Source organism: Mauremys mutica, chromosome 15 (assembly GCF_020497125.1).
Source record: "Mauremys mutica isolate MM-2020 ecotype Southern chromosome 15, ASM2049712v1, whole genome shotgun sequence".
Taxonomy (NCBI): domain Eukaryota; kingdom Metazoa; phylum Chordata; order Testudines; family Geoemydidae; genus Mauremys; species Mauremys mutica.
Genome location: NC_059086.1, coordinates 34,541,957 through 34,557,150, shown reverse-complemented (window position 1 = coordinate 34,557,150; position 15,194 = coordinate 34,541,957). Strand labels below are relative to the sequence as shown.

Sequence of the window (15,194 nt, the reverse complement as noted above, 5' to 3'; positions counted from 1 at the left end):
GCGCTTAATTTATTCTTAATTACCTCCAGGGCTACAGTATGTATAATCCCTGCTCCAAAACCAATTTCTCCTAATATGTTTGCTGCTGCCGGAGGATGTTTTCCTGCAGCATTTAAGACACAACAGCGCTCGCAACACGACAAACAACCAGGGCCGGCTCTAACATTTTTGCCGCCCCAAGCAAAAAAAAAAAGAGCGCCACCCTGCCCCCGCGAGCGCCGCCCCGCCCCCGCGAGCACCGCCCCGCCGAACCCCTCCCCGAGCGTCACGCCGCCAAGTCCCCGCCCATCAAGCGCCGTGTCGCCCAAGTCCCCGCCTCACCAAGCGTCACACTGCCCAAGTCCCCGCCCCCCCGAGCGTCGCATTGCGCCGCCCAAGTCCCGCCCCACCAAGCATCGCGCCGCCTAAGCCCCCCGCCCCTCCTGAGCACCGCACCGTGCCGCCCAAGTCCCCGCCCCGCCGAGCGCCGCCCAAGCCCCCCCGCCCCCCAACGCCACCCGGCCGAACCAAAAAAACCCAAAACAAACCCCGAGCGCCGCCCCGTCCCAAGGTGCCGCCCCAAGCACGTGCTTGGTAGGCTGGTGTCTGAAGCCGGCCCCGAAAACAACACAAGACAAAACATAGAACACAAAACACAAGTTCTATTGTGACAGTAGATTCATGGTATTTTGGCAGCAAAGAGTCCTGTGGCACCTTATAGACTAACAGAGGTATTGGAGCATGAGCTTTCGTGGGTGAATACCCACTCCGTGGGATGCATGGTATTTTGGGTTGCACTTCAGCTGGTATCAGCTTTTCCTGATTTTCTGAAAGACAAAAAGAACTCCTTTGGGAGTGGCAGGTTCTTGCTTAGAATAGTCCTTTCTTTTACAAATACCCTTGCTGATTGCAGGCAAAACAGAGGAATTACACCCATGTGTTTGTTCTACAGTCAGGCCAGGTTTCAATGGCTTCGACCTTTATCAGTTAGGTCATTTGCATTAACACAGATACTTTCTGGCTTGCTGTTGGAGCCAAAGCCATCAACAGCTCAGAGACTCTGCCTTAAAGGGACACGATCAACTTTCACCAGGGTTCTTTCAGAGAGTTGTAGGTTCTAGGACTGGAAGGGACCTCGAGAGGTCATCGAGTCCAGTCCCCTGCCCTCATGGCAGGACCAAATATTGTCTAGACCATCCCTGAGAGACATTTCTCTAACCTGCTCTTAAATATCTCCAGAGATCTCTGATTACTTTTAACTCCTGCTTCCAAAACACACAGTGATTTAAAAAGGAAAACACAACCTCTTGTGGCTCCCTGGTAGGATTTGAATTAAGTAGCCTGGTAGGTTTGCGTTTCTTTTACCCCCTCTTACAATATACACTGCACCTGTCCTGGGGAAAAGGCACATTCCTTCTCCATGGCTCTGTTTTTACATAGCTGTGTATAGAGTACAGCCTCTTTATACATTTGGGGCAGTTAGGTTCCAGTAGAACCCCCGTATGTGCTTTTAGCAAATTTGCCTACTAAATTGTCCATAGTCAAATGATTTCCATTAGATGGTCTCTTTGCCTGGATTGTTTACAGACAGTCCTTTGGAAAAGGGCCCGTTTTCCTTCAGGCCAGCTGCAAAGAAACCGAGAAGTCTCTTTTTCTCTAACACTTCGACAACGTTCAGCTGCTTAATTCCCTCCAGCCTCTGCCGAGGTGACGTCTCGCTCTCTTTCCTTCCATCACTTGCTTATCTCCCCGAATGACACCTTACACCCCTCAGATTTTACCATTCCAAGCACTGATCAGGGATTTAAATTCCCCATGTCCGCACTTACTCCTTCCTTTACTCCTGCCACTACGCCCTTACGGCTTCCAACCCATTTTCCAGGTTTTTTGGTCTGCTGCCTGGCTGCTTGGCTGGGCCCAATCCTGCTTTTTTGTTGAACCATCTCTTTCCGTGGGCACAGGCTTTGTTCCACTACCAATTTAGCAAGGAGGGTGGGCTCCTTAACTAGCCCCACACCCCCTGGTCCCTTTCCGCTTCGTAATCACCCCACGGGGTGCTCTCCTCGTAGCTGGAGGTGCCGTACATACAACCTTCTCCCTCTGGACCTCTCCTCGGTCTTAATGAGAGCCGCTTTAGGGGTGAAACACGGTTCCACCCAAACCTGAGGATCCTCACAAAGGGAGAGCTCAAAGCCCTCACAAGGGTCACCCGATTCACCCCCCGTGAGGCTCGCCACCTGGACCGAACGCTCGGCCAACTGACGTTTTAACTTGTCATAGGTTTATTCCCCACTTTGAACTTTAGCGTCCACAAGATGGGGACCTGCATGGGCTCCTCTAAACTTAAATCCTAGTTTAGATCTGGTACGCTGCCACCAGCTAGAAATTCCAGTGTCTAGCATACTCCCTGTTCCCCCAAACTTTCCCTGGGGAACACAGATCCCAACTTCCTTGGATCTTAACACAAAGGGAAATAATCTATTCCCCCCACCTTCTTCCCCCTCCCCTAGTCCTTGGGAGAGATTACCTTGATTCAAACTCCTTGAATCAAAAGAAAGAGGGAGCAGCAAAGAATCCTGTGGCACCTTATAGACTAATAAGGTGCCACAGGATTCTTTGCTGCTTCTACAGAATCAGACTAACACGGCGACCCCTCTGATACTTGACAAGAAAGAGGGATTCACTTTTCTCCCCTCCCCTTCCCCTGAAAATCCAAACAAGGGAAGAAATCAATCAGGTTCTAAAAAGAAAAGGATTTTATTAAAAGAAAGAAAGAAAGTACACTATCTCTGTAACACCAGGATGGAAAAATATACAGGGTCTAGCTTATAAACCTGGAGAAACTTCCCCCCCCCCCCGCCCCATCCTTTCTCAGAATAATCAAAGTAACAGCAAACAGAAATAAAGATATTTCTCCAGCAAACACACAATTGCAAATGCAGAAATTAATTATAAGACTAAACCGCCTTTCTAATACTCACTATACTGAATAGTAGGAAATACTTCAGGAAAACTTGGAGAACTTGGAGATATGTCTGGCGCCTCTTAGATCCAAAGAGAGAACAAAGACCCAACAAAGAACACAGACAAAGACTTCCCTCCACAGAGATTTGAAATTATCTTGTCCCTTGATTGATCCTCTGGTCAGGTGTTCATCAGGTTACTGAGCTTGTTAACCCTTTACAGGTAGAAGAGACCTTAACCCTTAACTATCTGTTTATGACATAACTGTTCCATTTTCTTTTCATGGCGGGCACCCTGCCGTTGCGGCGTATGCTGGGCACGATTGGTCAAGTCTTTGACGAGTCCCTGGAGGACCAGTACTTGCTTAGCCAGTGCTTCCAGGCAGGTGCGTTCTGCCTTTTCCGCCTGGAAGTCCTGTCTCAAGGCCTGCAACTTCTCCTGGGCGTAGGTTTGGGTTGCAGCCTGGTTAGTGATTTGTGCTTTCAGCTGCTCAATTCCCCCCCTAGCTGAGACCGCACAGACCGTACAGACAAACAACAGGGAAGTGGGGACCATAATGACAAACCAAGCAATGAGGATTTCACAACCACAACCACTGAGAAGTGATTTCTTGCCAGATCGGATGTTCTCAAACCAAGTTTTCTTTAACCATCTCCAGATCTGTTTCTCTATCTGGTGATAGGGGGGGCCATGAGGACGGGGGTCTCCTTCTTAGCAGCCTGGTATGACATTGTTTTTTTGTCATTTCGATGGAGTGTGAGGATGTGACTTCCTGCTTCTCAGCTAACGGCTGCTGTTCGGCTGCTCTTTTGATCTGGCTGCAGACAAAGGCCTTATCCTTACACCCCAACCTGGTAGCCGTGCAAAGGACAGAGGGAAACTGAGGCATGCTGAGGCTTCATCAAAGTATTACAGGGCACTGCCCCTTGGTCACACACGGGGAGACATCCCCGTCCTGCTGCGGGAGGCGGCTCTGCAGCGTGTAGAAATAGGGCAGTGCCCCTTTAAACAGGGGGTGAGCCCTCAGTGGGCGCTCACCGGGTTCTGGGTTGTTCAAGAGGCCCCAAAGCAGACAGAGCAACTGGACGCGTGAAGCCAGGCCGGGCCTGGGGGGTGTAGCTGGTGAACGGGGGTAGGTGGCACCTGTCTGGGGGGCTGTGGAAGGGGCAGAAGAGGGGGGCATCCAGAGCTGCCAAAACAGGGGGGAGGCTGATGAGTTTCGGGGCAAGTGGGACACTTCCCCGGGCTCCCAGCAGCGTCTGCAGCTCCCTCCACGCTGCCCCACGGCCCCTGCCCGGAGCTGGCACTGGCCAGCTCGTAGGATGCTTGGGAAGGAAAAGGGATGTCGGGTCTGGGACTGGCTCCCCACCACCAGGCCCCCTGAGGTAGGGGCCTATTGCCCGGGGGTCTTGACCTGGCTGGCCCTACACTGGGCTCTTAGCCCAAAGGCTGGGGCCAGGTGGGGTGAGGGGCCCCCTGACTGCAACGGGATCTGGGCTAGATTCTGATTCCAGCTTCCCAGAAGGCAATCTGGAGTCACCCGCTTCCTTCCCAGAGCCTGGAAGAGAACCCAGGAATCCTGGTTCCCAGCCCCCCCGCCCTAACCACTAGACCCCACTCCCCTCCCTGAGCCAGGGAGAGAACCCAGGAATCCTGACTCCCAGCCCCACTGCTCTGACCCCTAGACCCCACCCACCTCCTATAGAACCCAAGAGTACTGACTGTTGCCTGATTTAGGATGTTAATAATATTAGTTTAGATTATAATATTACTTTAGCTAGGATGGGTTTTTGGCTCGCCAATCTGTTTGATCAGAAGATAAAAGTTCTTGTCCCGAATCAGGCTCCACAGAATTTACAAAGGACCCTTGGGGGTGTGACAGGAAACTCACCCTGCGACAGATATAGCCGTAACGACTTTTTATTAAAATCAATGAAATAGTCATTCCATGGTAAAATAATTGGAGTTACAATTGCATTACTGCTATTCAAAAGATACATATTATGGTATTATATACTACAAAGCTTTGGTTAATATACTCACATCCTTCCTCGATAACCTGGTGGTGAGAGACGCAGGACCGGCCTCGCCTCTGGCAGTTCTGGTTCCTCAGTTCTTGAGTGCGAGGTGCAGCACTTAGATGAAACTAATGCTAAGCGCTATCGAAGCTAACTTAGATTTTACGTAACGAAGTTAACTTAAAAGTAAAGCCTAATAAACAAAACTAAGAACAAAAGCTTAGGGAAACCAACCTTAGCCGAGTCCCCTTGGAACTTACAGTCCTAATTGTTAGTAGTCGTCGTAGACAGATGGATCCCCCCCAGCATGGTGGGTTGCCTCATTTATAGGGCACAGGTGCCGGAAATCCTTCCTCCTCGGCCCAAACTTTATTTCCTCACCCACAAAAATGTTAGGCTGCACTTACTTCTTAGCTGAGGGGCTCCGTGCCGGCAGACGCTCCAAGTAAACAAAACGCCCCAACCCGACAGGGGCTTACCCTGACGGGCCGGGAGCCAAAGTTTTCTGACCCCTGGTATATTTTAAAACCTGGCATCACAAGAAACACTCAAAAGTTTTGCTAGAATTAATTTAATGTACTCTACCAAAAAAAGTGTTGTTGTTATAATAATAACTGAACAAATATGTATTCACCTTCAAAATTACAGTCAATATTTAAAATCAGTAAATGGATATTTAAAACAAGTAACTTAGAACAATACGAGACTTTAAAAAGTCTTAAAATCCTTCAAAGTCTGAATCAGACTCCAATTCGAGACACAGTTCATTAAACTCGGCGTGTCACAGCTGCACCTGCATTGTCGTCGTAGATGTCGGCAGTGTCGTCTTCAGACTCCAATTTCTTCTCATCATCAGCCTCTGTCATGTCATCATCAAATATGGCATCATCTTCTGACCTGTCGAGTGCATTGCTGATGCAGCATTTCCTAATTTTCCTGATTTTTCCACCATTTCCGAGGGAATGGACACCCATGCGTCCTTGATCCACTGGGCGACCAGATTGATTTTGGGCTTCGTAAGATTCCCAACTTTTGTCAGCTTCGCCATGCCTGAGCACATCCATTCAGACCACAGTTTGCATAGCCTGTCTTTAAAGGGTTTGTTCAGGCAGACGTCCAGCGATTGTAGAGCTGAAGTTAAGCCTCCAGGTATTACAGCCAACGTAGTTTTCATATTTTTGGCCACATTTTTCACCTCATCCGTCTTGTGTGCCCTGAACATGTCCCAAATGAGCATAGCAGGTTCCTTGAAAAGTGTTCCTGATCTCTTATTCCACACTTTTTCCAGCCATTCAACAGTCCCATTTTCATCCATCCATCCCTTTTCGTGCGCACGTACGATGACACCAGCAGGAAATTTCATGTTTTTAGGCAAGGTTTTTCTTTTAAAAATAACAACAGGAGGGAGCTTTGATTCATTTGGCAACATGATAAAACCACCGTAAAATGGATTTTTTTCACGATTTTAATGAAAACTGGTTTTTCACCAACACCGGTTACTGTTCTGCTGCTCCAGCGATTGAATGTCATTGGTGTTTTGTCCATATTTCTTATTTCTGACAGTTCAAATGCATAGTCCTTTCGATATTTTATAATCAACCTTTGGAAAGATTCGATTTTTTCTTCCAGATCTCTAGGCAGATGAAGACAGAGACCATTACGGTTTATGACGCGAGTACACCAATCCGCTGACGCGACAAACATTGACGGCTTTACTGACCTGTATTGTCGTCTTTCGACATTTGCAGAGCACGCAGACGAATTCCAGTCCTGGTGACAATGTACCCATTTTGTCGACATTCAACAACCCGATTACGGAGATCTTTCTCCAGCTCAGGAAATGAAGCGCACCTCGTTGGACATTTTTTCTTGTTTCTTGGCATGTCTTTTAGTGTTGTTTAATTTTTTCGCCATTCTCTTACTTGCTTCTCATTGATACAGAATTCACGAGCGGCGGTGCAATTAATGTTTGCTTCTGCATATTCAACAACTTTCCGTTTGAACGCTGCGTGGTAAGCAGACCTTTTTCTTTTGATTTCACCATTGTTCCTTTTCAATACTAGTATGACAATAGACAGGGGCGGCTCGTCCCGGGCTCCGGTTGACCTGCCGCAGTCATGCCTGCGGGAGCTTAACCGGAGCCGCGGGAAGAGGGGACCCGCCGCAGGACCGGGGAAGGGCGGTGCAGCGCACCGCGCTGCTTGGGGCAGCCTGATTTCTAGAGCCGCCCCTGACAATAGATTATTGTTATTGTAGAGGGGGGTGCCCCAGGGCGGAGGGGGGGAGCTGCCGTGGGGGTGGGGGCACCTCAGGGTGGGGGACGGGGGGGGCAAAAGGTGGAAGTTTTGCCTAGGGCACGAAACATCCTTGCACCGGCCGTGAATATTGACATCAATAAATGGGTCGGCAAACTTTGGCTCCCGGCCTGTCAGGGTAAGTCGCTGGCGGGACGTTTTGTTTCCTTGGCGCGTTGGCAGGCATGGAGCCCCTCAGCTCCCTGTGGCTGCGGTTCACCGTTCCCAGCCAATGGGAGCTGCGGAAATGATTCAATAGAGTTTTAAATCATCACATTTTGATGTAGACCCGTTTATAAGCCGACCCTGGCTCTTGGATGCGTCACTTTTTTACCAAAAATATTCGGCTTATGAACGAGTATATAAGGCACTTAAACTATAAGAAATGATACATATATGCAAGCAAGCAGGCTAATCCTATAGGCCACAGGACCTGGACCCGCGCTGCCTGGTTGGGTGGGAGCCATCGTCATTCCCAGCGGAGTTGGGTCGGTTCCCCCTGTGGGAATAGAATCAGTGTCTGTCAGGGCAGGTGGTGAGAAAGCTGGAGTCCTGGTGTCTGTGGTTACTTATACAAGGAATCTTTCCTCCCACCAATCGGCAATGGCGGCTCTTCCCCAGGCTGAGACGGTGTCCCTGGGGAGAGGATGGGACCCAGGGATTTGGGCGCGACCCCAGGATCCCAGAATGGGAGGATTGGCCCAGCAAGACCCTGAGCGCAGATACAGCCCCTGCCTGGCTAAATGGAAACTGGAACTAAAATCATTAGTGACTAGTATTAATTACCAGGAGCCCCTGTCGTGGGCCAGCTCCCCTGTGTGCTTGGAGCTGTACGGACACAGGACAGAGAGATGGTCCCTGCCCCAGCCAGGTGCCATTCACACCTGGAGTCACTGCAGAACAGGTCTGGGCGCGGCTGCTCCTTTTTTGGGAGGAAGAACGTCCCTATCAGTGGTGGCTCTAGGGATTTTGCCGCCCCAAGCACGGCAGGCAGGCTGCCTCCAGGACCACCGGACCCTCCGCAGGCAAACCGCCAAAGGCAGCCTGCCTGCCGCCCTCGCGGCGCCGGCAGAGCACCCCCCCTGCGGCTTGCCAACCCAAGCACGCACTTGGCGTGCTGGGGCCTGGAGCCGCCCCTGGTCCCTATGTCTGCCAACCGGGGCTGTATCAAACCAGGAGGCGCTAATTCCGACAGCCCAGACTCGCTCTGAGATCACCAGGGGGGTTGGGGACCACACGGGATCCGTCATTTTGGGTCCAGTTTTCTCGTAGACAAGGTGTTAGTCCATATTTCTATCACTAACCAGATGTGCTCCCATCTGTCCAATGCCCTACGTTCCCAAGGAGCCATGTTCCCATGGACCTATGGCCGGTTGTCCCCACTGACCGGTGGACATCCATCCCCACTGACCTGTGACCAGTGATGAGCTGCCAAAATATTAACAACTGGTTCCCTCCTCCCCCCCCGGGGGGGGGTCGTGCCCCATCCAACCCCTCATGTTTCTTGACACACACATCCCGGGACTCCTGACCCATCCCCCCTTCCCTGTCCCCTGACTGCCCCTTGCCGCCCCACCCAACCCCTCCTCTCATTCTCGATGGCCCCCCAGGACCCCTACCCCATCCAGGCTCTATCCAACACGCCCTCCCTGCTCCCCTTACCTTGCTGCCTGGAGATGGGGGCCCAGTTGGGCTGGGGCTGGGGCCCGGACGCTGGGGCTGGAGCCGAGCCCCCGCCGCGCCGCCCGGACCGGCAGGAGGCCCTGCCCCACCACGCCGCCCAGACCGGCAGGAGGTCCTGCCCCGCCGCGCCGCCCGGACCCCGGACCGGCGGCAGGAGCCCCTGCCCCGCCGCGCCACCCGGACCCCGGACCGGCGGCAGGAGCCCCCGCCACGCCGCGCCGCCCGGACCCCGGGGCGGCAGGAGCCCCCGCCGCGGAGCCCAGGCAGGAGCCGAGCCGTGAAGCCGCACTTCCCCTCCCCAGCTTACCTGCCTGCCTACCTGCTGCTTGTTCAGGCTTCCCGCGAACATCTGATTCGCGGGAAGCAGGGCAGGGGGAGGAGAAAGGGGGCGGAGCAGGAGAGCTTGGGCCGGAGCTTTTGTTAAATTTAGCAGCACTTATAGAACTGGTTGTCCTGGAACAACCGGTTATAAAATGGCTGCTAAATTTAACAACCGGATTGCGCAAACCGGTGCGAACCGGCTCAAGCTCACCACTGCCTGTGACTGTCCGTTCCCATGGATCTGTCCATCACCTTCTATCTAGAAGAATTGAACCCATCAGTTCTGTCTGCAGGGACCATCCCCCTCCAAACGGCCTGAATGGCCCCGTGGGCGTCTGAGCAGGGAGCCCTGTTCCCTGGGGGATGAATTGTTCGATTTTCCCGCTCACCTTCTCTCGCCGGCTCTGTCGTGGGGGGATCCGGCTGCTGGGTCCCAGCTGGGTCGGTTCCCTCTGTGGGATTAAAATGAGCGTCAGCTGGGATGGGGAAGCCATTGGCCCTGGAACTCTAGTGGCTGCTGCTGTCTCCTGGCTGGGGAATCCCCAGTGACTCCATCCCCGCATCTGGGCTTCCCCTCTGGCTCTGAGCATTCCAAAGGGGCCGAGACCTCCTGAGGGTCCAGCTCGGTGTGGGGCTGGGAGCGGTGATGTGGAGTTGGGACCGTCACCTGATACCAGCAGCTCCACGATGTCACTGGGCTCTGGACAGTAACTGCCATTGGCTGAATTAAACCCACTTCATGGGAAACAATTTACATTCATGGAGCCCCAGGAGCTGGAGTTGGAGCGTCCCAGGCACTAGGCCAGAACCCACCGCGCTACGGTCCCGTCGCGGCTTCTCTGTTCCTAGTCTGCTTTGTTGTATCTTGAGCCCTCCCCTCGCGCCGTCTCTGTTTGCTGCTCTGAGCTCCAGCTCAGATACCTGCAGCGATTTCTCCAGGCGATGGGTCGGCTTCTCAATTCAACAACTGTCCCTCCGCTGCTTTTTCTACGGTCCCTTTGCTCTCAGACAATTGTCCCCTGCCTGTCGCTGCACCTGAAGGTGCTGGGCGGACATTGTGTCCGTACTATTTGCTTCACTTTCACTACAGCTCACGTCCTTCTCATTTCTACAGCCCGTTTCTCTTTGCTCACAGCTCATTTCTGTCACGTTTCATTTGTGCTTCACTTCTCCTGAGGTTTTCTAACAATTGCTTTGTTTTTCACTGCCCGGTTCTTCCTCTAACTTTTCCCCTCCTGCCTCTGTCTTTCCTCTGTCTGCCTCCCCCTGTTCCTGCCATCTCTGCCCCTTCTCAACGGGACTTTCCCCCTGCCAGCTCTGTGCCTGGCACCTTCGATGACACAGCTCGGCCACCAGGTCCCTTTCCACTGGCTCCCGCTCGCTGGGGCCCTGTGTTTCTGGTGCCGGTTGTTACCTCGCTGGCTGCTGGTGTCTCTCCCTGGCGCTGGGCAGCCTCCCTCCAAACTCGACCAGCCGTTTCCACTCCAGGCTCGAGCTTCCCCCACTTCCCCTGCCCGGGAATCCTTGGGGGTCTCCCCACAGCTGGTGTTTCCAGGCTGCTTCTGAGCAGCCAACGTGTGCAGCTCCCACTGCTCTGTAACCCAACAGCCCCCAGCCCAGGTGGGCATCACACAGCCGGCCCTGGAAGGCAGTCGCAGGCTGGGGGCGGGGCCGGCTGGGCAGCCCCTGGGCCCCGACTCCTCTGTGCATCCCCAGAGCCGGAGCAGCCAGGGGAGCATCCCCCTGGGAAAGGCCCCTGCTCTGCAGCTCCCCTGGGGCAGGGATCCCCCCTCCCTCGGCCTGGAGCCTCCAGCAGCTGCTGCTGCCCCTTGCTGGGGAACCCATCAGTGACTCTGTCCCTGCTCCCAGCCAGGCGTCCCCTCTGCTGGGCTCAGGGCTCAGGGCAGAGCCTGGCTCTGAGCGTCCCACTGGCACAGAGACCCCTGATCAGGAGTGTGAACAGGAATAAAAATGCGGCTGCTTTTGGAGGGTCACTTTGTGCCCCCCCCCCAGCCAGAGGAGCTGGCTCTGCTCCCGGAGGAGTTCTGTGCTCCGGCCCCACTGATTCGGGGGGGCCCTGTGCCTGCTTCCCCCCTTGCACATGCCCCTGCCCTTGAGGATCCTACTGGGCATGGGGCTGGGAGCGGGGCTGCTGAGCCGGGCCCCTCACCTGCTACCACCAGCTCCACGGGGTCACTGGGATGCGAAGAAGCAGACGGGTCCATTTTGCTGCTATATCGGCAGCGGTAGCTCCCTGCATCTCTGCGTCTCACACTGCGGATGGAAAACTCAGCCACGTTCCCAGCCGGCTCCGCGACCTGCAGGGCGGTCGAGTTTCCATCTTTGTACAGAAGGAACCTCATGTTCTGGTACCGACCCCGACACTGGATGGTCACAGCTCCCCCCGGGGTCACCCCCGTGCTGGGGCGCAGGGAGATGGAGGGTTTGGAGTAGTAGGTCTCTGCAGCGAGAAGGAGACAGGCCGTGGTACAGACCCCGGCACAGTCACTGTGCCTCGTCCTCCCCACACGGTCCCAGAGACAGGGCCCTGGGAGAAAACCCAGCCAGAGGAACCTCTGCGAGATCCCAGAGGGACGGAGCAGCCCTGCACTCCCTGGGGGCAGGACCCAGGGCGAGGGGGTGGGGGCAAAGAGGGTGCTAAGCCCCTGCCTGGGGGGCTGCTGTGGAGCCGGCAGGTTCGGGGTGGGAACAGGCTGGAAATTGCTCCCACTCCCCCCCCACCCCGAGCTCAGCTGAGGGCGGAGAGGCTCCCCATCCCAGCGCTGTGCGGGGCTTTGACACACCCAGGGCTCGGCTCCTCCTGGCCAGTGCCCCAGGCCGGAGGGTGTTGGGCTTTCCCGGGCGCCGGCCCAGCCAGAGGCAGTGGGGGGAGGAAGGGAGGATCCTGCCGGCCAGGCTATGGGTGAGCTGAGCGCTGCGACCGGGGCTGGGTCTCCCCACAGCGCTGGGTTGGGCTGCGCCCCGCCGGGGGGGATACAGAGGAGCAGCGGGGCTGGGGGTGGGGTGAAGGGGCAAAGCAGGGAGAGGACAGCCGGAGGGGGAGCATGTAAAGGGACGATGGGTGGGCAGCAGAGGTGACACGTCACCGGCCGCTGCCTGGCACCTGCCCGCACCCACCAGCCACCTGAGCTCGCGCCGGCCAGAAACGGGACGGGGGGCAGGGCCCTGCTGGCCAGGAGCCAGCGCTGCAGGGGCTGCACTGATGGACCAGCAGGGGAGCGGCCGGCCCCACACGCTGCATCTTCACCCAGCCGCCAGCCTTGCACACCCACCCCCGTCGTCGCCTCCGGACCCCGCCACTCACCCTTGGTGGGCTGGCAGCTGGCGAGCAGGGATCCAGCCAGTGCTGATGTGGGGCGGGGGCGATGGGGGGGACAGAAAATATGGGATAATTTGCCCATTTTAAAGAAAAAGTCGGGATACCTTCAGGAGGGTTAAATACAGGACTGTCCCCTTAAAACCGGGAGGTCTGGTCACTCTACCCGCCTCCCATCCCCCGGTTTATCAGGGGTCACCCCCGACTGCACTGGGAGCAGGGCTAGGTTCTGATCTCAGCCCCCTGGGATCTATACAAGGAGGTTGAACTGATTTTTGAGGTGAAGTTTCAGGGCTCAGCTCCTCTTTTCCTTTCCCCCTCCCCCCTCCCCTTCCTGAACACTAAAGTTTCCCCTGCCCCAGAGATACTCACGTCCCGACACCCCGCTCTGCCTGGTCAGCCAGCAGCCTGGAGAGGAGACGGCTCATTAGTGAACAGATCCCAGAGCGACTCAGATCCTCCATGCCCCATGAGCACACGCCCCGGTCTCAGATCCCCCCAACATGGACACATGCCCTGGCCTCAGACCCCCTCCCCACCATGGGCACATGCCCTGGTCTCAGATCCCGCCCCCCCATATGGACACAAGCCCTGGCTGTCTCCAATACTCACCAAGGAAGAGGATCATGAGAGCAGACGCCATAATGGGGGTCGTGAGGGGCCCCTCAGTGCTTCCTCCAACACCCCGGTGCCCAGCTCCACCAAGCCCCAAATGAGGAACTCAGCTGGTGGCTCCAGCTACAGGAAGTCGACAATGTCTCCTCTCTTCCTGCATCGATCACACACTGTCTCTAATTTGCTGGTGAAATATGCTGCGGTCAAAGTAAGCAAAGGTCGCTGCAAAATCCAACCCTGGGTTGTGCTATTGTGGGGAACTTTCCTGGCTTATACCCGCCCCGGTGGGATTGGCTAGTGAAAGGATCTGAGTCCTCGCTCCCACTCCCTTTACCCAGAGGCCTGCCTGACCTCAAGGGCTCCACTTCCTCCCTCCCGTGCAGGCAGAGTCCTCGTAACCCCGGCAAGGCTGGGCCCTGGATCCCTGGGGGCTCGACCCCCAGTCTTGTCATGGTCACTTAGAACAAGGGTGAGGTTATCTCCACTCTGGGGCTCTCTCTTTGCACCTGATGCTGCCATGACCCACTGATCATTACACAGAGCTAAGAGCACGTACAATTTATTAAATAGCAACTCATAAAAAATAAGGAAAAGATGGGGAAGGTTAAAGGAAACAAGTCACCCCACCCTGTGGGCACAGGGACACCACAAACAGCCGCCTCTGCAAGGGAAAGGAAGTTCACAGTATGTTCCTCACACATTCCTGGTCTCTTTCCAACACCCAGGCCGCGCCACAGTGATACCACAGTGTGACAATCTGTACCTCAAAGAAGCACCGTGGAGCTCCCTATTCACCACTACGATAGAATTATGATCGGTTGGGTACAATGTTGCCTTGGGAGGCATCATTTTAAAAGCCTTGATCTGTTGAACATTTATGTCCTGTTGCATTGTACGTGCTGTCGTCGTGTGGGAAGTTCTGAAGCATTGCTGTGTGTGCTACTGAAATATGTTGTGAGGTTGACAGACGCCTACAGCCAACCTTTCAACTGGGCACATGCCCTGGTCTCAGATCCAAACCCATGGACACACGCTCAGGTCTCGGACCTCCCCTCATAGGCACACGTCGTCAGCTCAGATCCTCCCCCCTCCCCCATATGGACACACATCCTGGTCTCAGATCCCTCCCCCCATGGGCAAACACCCTGGTCTCAGATCTCACCCCATGGGCACATTCCCTTGTCTGAGATCCCCTCCTGCCCCTGGACACAAGCCCTGGCTGTCTCCGATACTCACTGAAGAAGAGGATGTTGAGAGCAGATGCCATGATGGGGGCAGCGAGGGGCCCCTCAGCGCTTCCTCCAACATCCCGGCTACAGGAAGTTAACGATGTTTCGTATCTTCCTGAGTCCATCACACATTGTCTCCAATCTGCAGGCAAAATCTAGTACAGTGAAAGTAAACAGAAATCTTTGCAAAACCCAGGAAACCTAGGGACTGTCAGCCTGGCCAAGCATCATGCAGCTCACAGCTTGTCTGTGTCTCTGTGGAGATGGGGGACAGGTCACCGCAACGCACCCTGCAGCCTTGAGGAAGGTGCATCAGGCTGGGAGTCAGGCGGCCACGGGGTCTGGTCTTCAATCTTCCACTGACCACGATTTCCATGAAAATTCCATCTCCTTTACATTCTGGGTTCAAGCCCGGATGATGACCCCCTATAGGTAAAATTAATATGGGCTTTGGGGAGGAACCGGTTCATTTCACTCTCCGTATGGACGGACAGGGCGGCCGCTGACCCCGCTCCTAGCGTAAATGGGGGAAGTGTCCCACTATTGTCGGGAACTTTCCTGGCTTATACCCGCCCCAGTGGGATTGGCTAATGAAAGGATCTGAGTCCTTGCTCCCACTCCCTTTACCCAGAGGCCTGCCTGACCTCGAGGGCTCCCCTTCCTCCCTCCCATGTGGCAGAGTCCTCGTAACCCCGGCAAGGCTGGGCCACGGATCTCTGGGGGCTCGACCCCCAGTCTTGTCATGGTCACTTAG

General features: G+C 54.9%; 1 protein-coding gene across 1 annotated transcript; it reads right to left on the bottom strand.

Annotated features, from left to right (window-relative positions):
- Positions 1-7,398: 7,398 nt before the first annotated feature.
- LOC123350189 (osteoclast-associated immunoglobulin-like receptor) lies at positions 7,399-13,340 on the bottom strand. The gene is made up of 5 exons (XM_044988632.1): positions 13,209-13,340; positions 12,969-13,004; positions 11,430-11,720; positions 9,649-9,711; positions 7,399-7,754 (listed from the first exon to the last, which is right to left on the bottom strand). The coding sequence occupies exons 1-5, from the start codon at positions 13,237-13,239 to the stop codon at positions 7,627-7,629; spliced, it is 549 nt and encodes a 182-aa protein (XP_044844567.1). The 5' UTR covers positions 13,240-13,340; the 3' UTR covers positions 7,399-7,626.
- Between the last annotated feature and the right edge of the window lie 1,854 nt (positions 13,341-15,194).

Excerpts from the sequence above, each read along its gene's own strand:
- LOC123350189 (XM_044988632.1), bottom strand. The coding sequence starts at position 13,239 with ATGGCGTCTGCTCTCATGATCCTCTTCCTTG. Across the intron at positions 13,005-13,208 it reads TCTCATGATCCTCTTCCTTG|GCTGCTGGCTGACCAGGCAG; the intron begins GTGAGTATTGGA and ends TCTCCTCTCCAG. Across the intron at positions 11,721-12,968 it reads GCAGAGCGGGGTGTCGGGAC|AGACCTACTACTCCAAACCC; the intron begins GTGAGTATCTCT and ends TTCTCGCTGCAG.